The sequence below is a fragment of the Lolium rigidum genome, chromosome 5, assembly GCF_022539505.1.
Source record: "Lolium rigidum isolate FL_2022 chromosome 5, APGP_CSIRO_Lrig_0.1, whole genome shotgun sequence".
NCBI lineage: Eukaryota > Viridiplantae > Streptophyta > Magnoliopsida > Poales > Poaceae > Lolium > Lolium rigidum.
This window is the reverse complement of record NC_061512.1, coordinates 262872176-262882591: the sequence shown is the minus strand read 5'-3', so window position 1 is coordinate 262882591 and position 10416 is coordinate 262872176. Positions and strand designations below refer to the sequence as shown.

Genomic DNA, 10416 nt, shown 5'->3' with positions numbered 1-10416 from the left:
CACCGCTGCCATCTCCACCGCCATCTTCATCACCGCTGCTGCTCCCATGAGGAGGGAGTAATCCACCCCGAGGCTGAGGGCTCCGCCGTAGCTATGTGGTTCATCTCTCTCCCATGTACCTCAATACAATAATCTCATGAGCTGCTTTACGAGATTGAGATTCATATGAGTTTTGTATCACCACTATTCTATGTGCTACTCTAGTGATGTGTTATTAAAGTAGTTTTATTCCTCCCGCACGTGTGCAAAGGTGACAAGTGTGTGCACCGTGTTAGTACTTGGTTTATGCTATGATCATGATCTCTTGTAGATTGCGAAGTTAACTATTGCTATGATAATATTGATGTGATCTATTCCTCCTACATATGCATGAAGGTGACAAGTGTGCATGCTATGCTAGTACTTGGTTTAGTCTCGTTGATCTATCTTACACTAAAGGTTACTAAAATATGAGCATTATTGTGGAGCTTGTTAACTCCGGCATTGAGGGTTCGTGTAATCCTACGCAATGTGTTCATCATCCAACAAGAGTGTAGAGTATGCATTTATCCTGTTCCGTTATGTGATCAATGTTGAGAGTGTCCACTAGTGAAAGTGTAATCCCTAGGCCTTGTTCCTAAATATCGCTATCGCTCGTTTGTTTACCGTTTTATCTGCGTTACTACTCGCCGCATTACTACCGCTTGTTTATCGTCCCGGGCAAAGCACTTTTCCGGTGCCGTTGCTACTACTTATTCATACCACCTCGTATTTCACTATCTCTTCGCCGAACTAGTGCACCTATTAGGTGTGTTGGGGACACAAGAGACTTCTTGCTTTGTGGTTGCAGGGTTGCATGAGAGGGATATCTTTGACCTCTTCCTCCCCGAGATCGATAAACCTTGGGTAATCCACTTAAGGGAAACTTGCTGCTGTTCTACAAACCTCTGCTCTTGGAGGCCCAACACTGTCTACAAGAATAGAAGCTCCCGTAGACATCAGGGGGGGGGGGGTGCAGGGTGCGTGGGAGTAAAAAAACTCGGAAAAACCTTTAGTCCCGGTTGGGGACACCAACCGGGACTAAGTACCCCTTTAGTCCCGGTTGGGCAACCGGGACTAAAGGTTTTTCCGCCGGCCGCATCCCTCCATAGACCTTTAGTCCCGGTTGGTGTTACCAACCGCGACTAAAGGGGTACCCTTTCGTAGCGGATGGAGCATTAGTCGTGGGTCGCTTCCCGAACCGCGACTAAAGCCCCCTTTAGTCGCGGGTCGCTTCCCGAACCGCGACTAAAGCCCCCTTTAGTCGCGGTTCGAATATTTACGGGACTAATAGGGATGGACGGAAGCCTCTTTTTCTACTAGTGACCGCTAGGAGTTTATTGAAAAAGATGGTGTCGCTTCGCTCCTTGGCCAGCTCGGACCTGGGAGCCGAACCAGAAGTAGCAGCAACCCTACCATGCCGAGGATCTGGCGAAGATCCAGGGCTCCATCTCCACTACGAGGCAAACACCCAAACCACGACATCAGCCGAAAAACAAGAAAAACACCTAGATCTACACCTAAACTACTCCAGCGCCCACCAAAGACTAACTCCGGCCGGCTAATCCGGCGAAGCGGCCGTCGGAGGCCCGATCAACCCGGGGCGCCGCTCAAGGACACTGTAGAAGAGGGAGAGCGGTGAGGGGAAAGTGTGTTGATCTCTGACATGGTGCTTTAACTTGTAGATCTAGATGCACCTATTGTAAAAAAGTGTATTTTAAATTTATTTTAAAATGTTAAAAGTATTTTGAAATAAAATCCTGAGTGTGCATCCTCTTAGCTCACAAAAGTTTGGCACGATTTTTTTTTTTTGTGTGTACTACGTAAAAAAGACAAATAATGTCTTGTTTAAAGTTATTTTGGAGTGTTGAAATTTTTCTTTTACACTGGCCACAAAAAATTAATATTTTTCTGTGAAACTTCCTGCATGAATATATAATGTCTAGATGTACGTCATGATAAAAAATTTCAGAATTTTTTAACATTCTAAAATATGATTTTGAATATTGGCTGGATCAGGCAGAGAAGATTTCCCGTTGATCTCCCCCTTCCTTCCTAGTCCTCCTATCACTGTCACTCTCGACCTTCCTCGATCCTCACCGCCGCCGGCGCCCCACCACCGCCCCAGCCGCCCGGCGCGCGCGCGCGCTCCCGCTCCGGCCCCGCTGCTCGCCGAGCCCGCCCGCCCTCTCCGGATCTCCAGCCATGTACGGCGGCGGTAAGACCTCTCTCGCCCCCGCCCCCCCTCCGCTAAACCCTAAAACCCTCGCCGGAGATCCCCCGCTCAGTTTCGCTCGCTCCTGCAGACGAGGTCTCGGCCATCGTCATCGACGTGGGCTCGTACAGCTGCAAGGCGGGCTACGCCGGCGACGACGCCCCAAAAGCCGTCTTCCCCTCGGTGAGAGAATACGCTCCTCCTGCTCCGCTGCTGCTCTGGAACTGTTCGAATTGCGCTAGGAAACTTCTTCCGAGTTGCGTCGTAGAGTCTCGTCGCGGCCAGGCTGTTTCAGTCCGCTGATTTCGGAGTCGAACCGACAGCTTGCGCTACATTTGTGTACACTGTGACTGCGAGAGTTTGTGCTGGTGAATTAGTGCTTGACTTACTAGTTCTCGGGTTATTTCAAGCCAATGGCTTCCTATTCCGCCTCAGACATGGTGTGCTAGTGTATCACTTCGTGCTATACCGTGTCAAACCATAAACAAATTTCGTAACAGGCACGCCCGACTATGCAAGTAGAGAGACACATCAATGCTAAGTTGAATTCAGGCATCGAATAGACACTCACCTGTTGGTTTTAGCGCGGCGTGTGCAATCCTTTTGATCTATGGACCACACAAAAGTTAGTTCATGATTCAGGGCCTGTCTACTAGCCCTGATTTGCCAGTAGTAATTAGTGTTAGCTGGTGTGAGCATTTCTTGAATGCACCATGAGTCAAACGCAAACAAGTCTGAAAGTTTCTGCATTGCGACTTTGTGCTATTAGTTCTGGATGTTAACTTCAGATCTCACAGGACGTCTTACATACAGTTTTGTTTGAAATGTGAAGTTCAGTTTATCTACAAGTTGTTAAGTAGGAGTGTATGTTCTGCCTCCCTTAGTTAGAATCTGCAGTTACTGTGCTCTTTATTTTTCTTGTGTGAAGATTTTCCCTCTTGAGCTAGTAGGATTATTGGCCTAATTTGTGTAGTCTGGTAGCAAATTGCTAGCTTCACTCTGTTTCTGATGAAATAATGAACTACTCATGTAATAACATTCAGAGGAAACAGGAAATACTGTGTGATTTGGTACTAAGAAAGGTTTGAATTCGGCCACCTAATGCCATTGTTTGGGTTTAGCACGTTTTCGCCTGGACCCTGCTCAGCAGTTATGCTATTTTAGGGCATGTAAGCTATCTAATTGGGATGTGTTGGCCAGTACAACTTATTGCACTCAGTATCTGTTTTTGAAAAGTTAAGGTTGTTGGTTCAATTGAACAAACCGGAGATACTGATGAAGCTAAGCCAGAGAAGGAGGCTGACTCTGCATCAGATCCTAAGAATGGATCCAAGCCTATGGATGTGGACAAAGCCAAGACAAAGCGCAAGTTTTTTGTTGGTCAAGAATTAGAATTCAGGAGGGATCATATGGAGGTTAGTGACTGCACGTTCTAAGGGTGATCTGTTGCTCATGATTTTGTTAACTATATCTGATTGTCTCTCTTCCTCTCCCCACTGAACAGCTCATCTCACCAATGAAAGATGGAACAGTTACTGATTGGGACATTGTTGACAACATATGGAATCATGCTTTTAGGTAAATTTATTTATCTTCTTGATGCAGCTCTGTACAATTCTTCCCTTTAACATTGTTTATCCCTAATCAGCAATGACATCATTTGAACTAGAATTAAGTTAATATTTAAGGCTTAGCAACTATTGCTCAACTGTATTGTCACACCCACTTGTTCTATATTTCAGACGGCGGCTATTGATCAATCCTGAAGAACACCCTATGCTGATAGCAGAGCCATCTGCAAACAGTGGACAACAAAGAGAGAAGTTTGTTTATATGTTTTGTGGTTAAAATATTTATATCACTAGGCCATATCAGTTGAAAGAATGCTACTGTTAAAAAGGCCTACATGAGTTGTATCGCATCATCTTCCATGGCTTATAATAATCACCTTTTGGTACTAGGATCGGAGAAATCTATTTTGTGTGTGCTGCATGACCGGTTGAACTTGGTGTGGGGGTGAGGTTGGGGGAGTTGAGTCACTGTACTTATAGACACAGTTAAGTCACTGAAATATCTTAAGTGACTCATCAGCCATCCAACATGTCTATGCTATCATCTCGCCCTAGCGTGCAACTCATAGGATTCATGACTCTACATACTGAGTTGGTACCCCCACTAGCACCTTTCTTTTTGTTAACACCTTCTTTTCCCTCTACATCCTCTTCCCCATATTTCTTTCTCCACTTCCATAGGTGCACTTCCCGTGGCAAAGGTGACGCACATCGGTGCTAGTACACTCCTTGGCAAGCCTTTACTGCCGCTTCCTCAATGCAGGCTTGGATATTCCATATCTCACTCTTGGTGTTTCTACTACTGTTCCATGGGATCTTAGGTAGTATTCTAGGGTGTCCTGAACGTGTTATTACTGATGGCTTGACATTGTGAGAGCCCACTATCATGGAGTTGATGGTAAAGACTGCGGAGACACAGCGGTCTGGAAAAGGAGAGGACACATGGGGTTAGGTTAATGCAAACGAGTATGTGATAACATGGATATTTTTTGCCAGATTGGCAACAGTCAGCCTGCCACATTAGCTCGCTGTGCCTGACTGGGCTAGGTGTTACCTGTTCTGGCCAGTGACTACTTTGTGCATGTTAACGCTGTAGTTATGACGTCATGCCAAATCTATTAGGATAAACTACCATCCGGACGTATCAAGACATGAATTGTGGATCATCCTGTAAAATTTATAGAACTTATAAGGACTGCTAAGCACAAGTTAGGCAGAAACAAACACAAGATTGTACTTGTAAATATCCCTTTTGTATGTTTCTATGAAAATTTACCTTCAAACCTGACTCTTATTTCCATGTTTCATAGAGCCGCCGAACTTATGTTTGAGAAGTACAAAGTGCCAGCGCTGTTCCTAGCAAAAAATGCAGTATGTATCTCTCAGAAGTAATCCTTGATGCAACCAGTTTATTATTTTTAAATTTTTTATTGGGTTTTCAGGTTCTGACATCTTTTGCTTCTGGGCGTGCCACATCTCTGGTGGTTGACAGGTCAGCATTTTCTTGATGATGTTTTATCTCTGCAACCTGCTGTTTTGTTTGTAGATAAATGAATGTCCCTTTTTGCCATGTTAACCTGATTAGTTTATGAACAAGTGCACTTGTCTGGTGTCTGCTTGGTTCTTAATCTCCTACTTTATGGCTGAAGTATTTTTTTTTCACCAATAAGTTGCACATAGCACACTTCTGTAGCAATCTATTCGCATCAGGTAGAATCTACTCGTGAACAAGTTGGTTCTAACTGCTAATACTGAAGTTTCCCGTTACAGTTTGCTTGATGTGAGCATCTTATTCTGAACGTGAGAAACATCTTTCTTGGAGGACCAATGGTCATTTAGTGAACTTAAATAAACCTTGTTAATATCTTTCTTTGGGTACTAGAAGTCATGCTGATTTTGTGCTTAGGTGACCATCACGATTCCTTCAATATTTTATAACCGTGTTATTAGACTGTAACAAGCTGGTGTCAAACATGTGTATTTATTCTAGTATCTTAATTTCACTGCTTTGGGTCTTTAACTCGTTACCATGAAAAATATTGCTGGAATATGACAGTGTGATCATGTTTGATACAGTGGTGGCGCATCTACTGTAGTTTCTGCTGTGCATGATGGTTATGTTTTGCAAAAGGTATCCTACGATATTAATGTACTTCATTTGCCTGTATCTAATAGTGATGTTCCCATTTTACTTTGTATATTTCTTTTGAAAATGTGATAAATCCAAGCTGCTTCAGCATTTGATAAATTGAGCTGTCAAACTGGGTTATATGGACCTTGGCATACGTAACACTGACACTTTTGCCTTGCCTTCCTCTGAAGCCTTTTCTTCTATCAGTTTGCTACTTTGCTAACTTGTTTTCTTGTGGTAGTCTGTGTCAACTTCTCCAATTGGTGGTGAATTTTTAACTGACTGTATGATGAAAAGCTTGGAGAGCAAGGGTGTAGTTGTAAGTTTCTCTCTTGCTTAAAAAGTTAAAATAACGTGCTAGTTTCCGCTATATTTTCATATCCTGTTTGTTCACTTCTCAGATTAGGCCCCGGTATTCATTTAAGAAGAAGGAAGTGAGTCCTGGAGATTATAAGGTGTAGTTTCTATAACAGTATTTAAATATTTTTCTTGTCTGCTTGTGATTTCTTCGGACAGAGATAGCTCTTTATACAATTTGATGTGTCCCTTTGTTGAAACTCAGTTGTACCATTGATCGTGAGATGAGTGTGGGTATATTTGAAATCAACACACTATTAATGAAAGGAGGGGCAAAAAATTCGATATATTTATCCGACCATGGAAAGACGTGATGGGCTGTATCTGATCTCTAGGAAATCGATGTCTGACAGAAAGTAATGCCACATGGCATAGGTCTCTAGATTGACCCTGAATACCATTTTGTATTTCCGATATCATAAAGTAACACTTTTCTGTTCATATCAATATTCATAGGTACATGATCGCTTGGTGGTCCTCCGGACTATCTATCTGGGCCTTTTAAAATTCTTTAGTATATGTATTCGTATTTATATGTGGTTATCTAAGTTTCTGAATCTTCTGCGTTAGTCAATTAACCATTATGCGTTGTGCAACCGATTACTGGCATTCTTAATTTCTTATACATCTGAAAGCCTGAAACAGTACACTAGACAAATATAAGGGAAACTATCTGGTGTATATTCTCATTATTATGTGAACCCATGTTTGTCTTTTCAGGTCGTAGATCTTGATTTTCCAAACACGACGGATAGTTACAGGTTGTACTGCATGGTAAGTTCATTGAAAAAATTTGTATTCTTGTTTTGATTTCTGTCTGAATATCTTTAATGTTGATGCTTACTGTATATCACAGAGAGCTATTGCTAGCGACATCAAGGAGTCAGTTTCCAGAGTTCCAGATACTCCCTTTGATGGTATGACAGTTAGAAAATACTCCCTCCATCCCATGAAACTTGTCTTAATTTTTTTCTAAATTTGGATGCATCTAGACACTAAATAGTAGCTAGATACATCCAAATTTAGACAAAGTTAAGAGAACTTTCATGGAACGGAGGGAGTACATTATTTTTGTGATTGTTTAGCTCTGATATATTAACGCGCAAGCTTGGATAATGCTGTTTCCACCATACTAACCTGTATGCACAATCCAAGGAATACGCTAGTTCAGATAATCCATTAATGATCTTATATGCAGACAACCATACTATAGGTGGCCTTTTTATGCACTTTGTATGTCTGTCACCATTATGTTTGTTCATTTGGCTGATTTGACACACCTCTTTGTGTGCTTTAAGCATTATCTTGCTTTATGTTCCTCTTTTAGGTTCCGCTCTTTACTTTCCCTTTTTTATTTCCATGCAGAAGTGGCATATGCAAATGTTCCCACGACTTCATATGAGCTTCCAGATGGGCAGTAAGTTAGACACATATTTGTTTCCAGTAGATTAATTTTATTTTATTACCAATGAGATAAGGAATATGGGCTAGTAGATAAGTTACTAGAGGAGTATATCCGATGCATCTTGCCCACTTACTCGATTGTGCATGCCTCTTCAGTTAACCGTAGAAATGGTCATGACGAATTTAGTTGTTTACCAATTGACATAATACCAATATATCACTCCACCGAAAATTACAGTTTGGTAACCACAAAGGTTCAACCCAAATTCCGATGGAAGGAAAAGCCCAAAAATAGAATTGGAAAATCTACAGGTCACATGTGCCACATTTTAGTGGAGCCTTGAGTTGTAATTTTGCAGCCTGGTAGGCCTTATCAATATATCATGATTCAGCTACTAGAGTGATTGTAGATTATTTCGTGCCTAGACATGGTATTTCGATTTCGGATGCACAGTGCACCACAAGATGTTGAGATTCTGATGTCTCCACTTTAAAAGCTTATAACTTATCTATCTTTTATCTGAGCAGAACTATTGAAGTTGGTGCAGATAGATTCAAGATTCCTGACATTTTGTTCAATCCATATCTTTCTCAGGTGAGTGGGAAAGTATAATGTGCTGTGTGCATGTACATTACTTGGTCAGGATTTGTGCTAGTAGTAAATTACACTACCCGGAACAGAACATTACTTGGTCAGGACTTGTGCTAGTTGTAAATTACACTATCCGGAACAGAACAAGTTAATTGCTTTCTTCTTCAGTATATATATATGCTATTGATATCCAAACAAATCTTTTGTACCTAGCTGACTGTTTTGCACCCTCCCTCATGTACACTAACGTTGTGATCAACAGACTATTCCTGGCGTCAATGGATTTGGAGATTCCACTTCTATTCGTGGACTTCCACGGATGGTGAGTTAAGTTATGGGTGCTATACTGTTGTGCAACTTGGACCTTTCTTCATACTAATGAAGTTGCTGCCACCATTGTTTTTCATCAGGTACTTGACAGTGTAAATAGGTGTGATGTTGACATTCGTAAGGAGCTACTCAGCAGCATCTTGGTAAGGACATTAATTCTAGTGCTGCATTGTGTTACTTCTCTCTACATGTCCCCATGCATGAGCTTTGTGAAAGAACTTGTATAACATAGTCTTTGATTGTCCTGTTATGTTTTGTTAATGCAATTCTAACATCTGCAAACTTGTATTCTTGATAGCTTTCTGGTGGCTCATCATCGATTCTGCAGTTAAAGGAGCGCCTAGAAAAGGAAGTAATGGAGGTGAACAAATAAATAACTGAACAAGTTAGCCAGAGTATTTTACATTTTCACCGTATATTTCATTTTAGAATATGAGCATTCAACCTTTAAGCACTAGCATAACACAAGCATTTAGACTTCCCACATGGAAATGATAGCAGATTTTTTTTATCATCAAAAGGTTTTCTGCGTTGTACTTTTTTTTATGCAATGATATGTATTAGAGTTTGGCAAAGATATTTTAAAAGCTTTGCTATGTAATAATTTAATTCAGTTAGCTTATTGCTTTGTACTCATTTCATGTTTAGACAGGCTTCCCACCTTATTTCTGTGATCTTGAAAATAGAATATAAAATGGATCTCATGTATTTTTCGGTTAGTGACTAGTGATTACAGGATAGTTCATAAAAAGGAGATTCATGGTCAGGTCTGTTAATAACGTTTCATTGGTCTTGATTTTGCTGGTTAGTGAATATATGTGATTACAATGTAGGGATTAAAGTTGTTGATAATGTTTCCTGAATCTCTGCAAGTCTTGTTCTTATATGTAACCCAATGGCTGCAGGAGTCCCCTCAAAATGCTCGTGTAAAGGTTTTGGCAAGTGGAAATGCAACAGAGAGGCGATTCAGGTTAGGCTACTATATTTGCTCGTGTTTGTATGTCCCCCCAAATTGCACTGCCTATGCTCAGTGGGTACCAGCAGAGCAGTTTCAGTATGTTGCCACCAGGAGAAGTGTTTTTTTTTTCTTTTTGCTGTTTTGAGTACATGAGTAGTTTAACACAAGGGATTTGATGTCAAAGTTGCATGCTATTCGCGGGCCATGCCAGTAAAACTTATCGTGTCCAGGGAAGGGCCATGCCAGTAAAAAAATCGTGCCGAGTCATGGACTGGTTCTGTATGGATGTGTGACCTCTGAGATTCATCTAATAGATGCTCATTGACATTGCTAATATATTTATATTTTGAGTGCAGTGTTTGGATCGGAGGTAGCATTCTTGCATCTCTCGGGTCGTTCCAGCAGATGTGGTTCTCCAAGGCAGAGTAAGTTTGGTATCTTAGGTTATGTTTGCCCTGTTCGCCACAGACACCTAACAATATGTATCTCGCGAACAGGTATGAAGAGCATGGTGTTTCCTATATCCAAAGGAAATGCCCATGAAATGGTGGAACATGCCGCTTACTCAAGCTTTGTGCTGCCCAAAGATGTACGTGGGCAACCGTTTAGATGCAGGCGACGACGCTACCTTATTACCACATCCTTGATATCTATTATCTGGGGGTACTTATTCATGTCATTAATGGTAGATTCTACCGCATGTGCAGATTATTTTCGTCGGTGATGTTGAATTGTATCCGGCCTAGAGTGAAGTATTTAGCCATTTAGTTGGCCGGTTCCTGTATCTTTTCCTGATTGACTATCTGAGTTAGCCATGTCAAATACGTAGTAGTTATTGAA

General features: G+C 41.5%; 1 protein-coding gene across 1 annotated transcript; it reads left to right on the top strand.

Annotated features, from left to right (window-relative positions):
- Nucleotides 1-2206: 2206 nt before the first annotated feature.
- On the top strand, nt 2207-10416 carry LOC124655015 (actin-related protein 4). The gene is made up of 20 exons (XM_047193987.1): nt 2207-2236; nt 2325-2416; nt 3475-3648; nt 3738-3811; nt 3976-4056; nt 5115-5175; nt 5247-5296; nt 5881-5935; nt 6177-6254; nt 6337-6390; nt 7013-7066; nt 7149-7209; nt 7658-7709; nt 8225-8291; nt 8551-8610; nt 8699-8761; nt 8917-8979; nt 9524-9588; nt 9933-10001; nt 10074-10416. Exons 1-20 carry the CDS (start codon nt 2224-2226, stop codon nt 10117-10119), a joined length of 1332 nt encoding a protein of 443 aa, XP_047049943.1. The 5' UTR covers nt 2207-2223; the 3' UTR covers nt 10120-10416.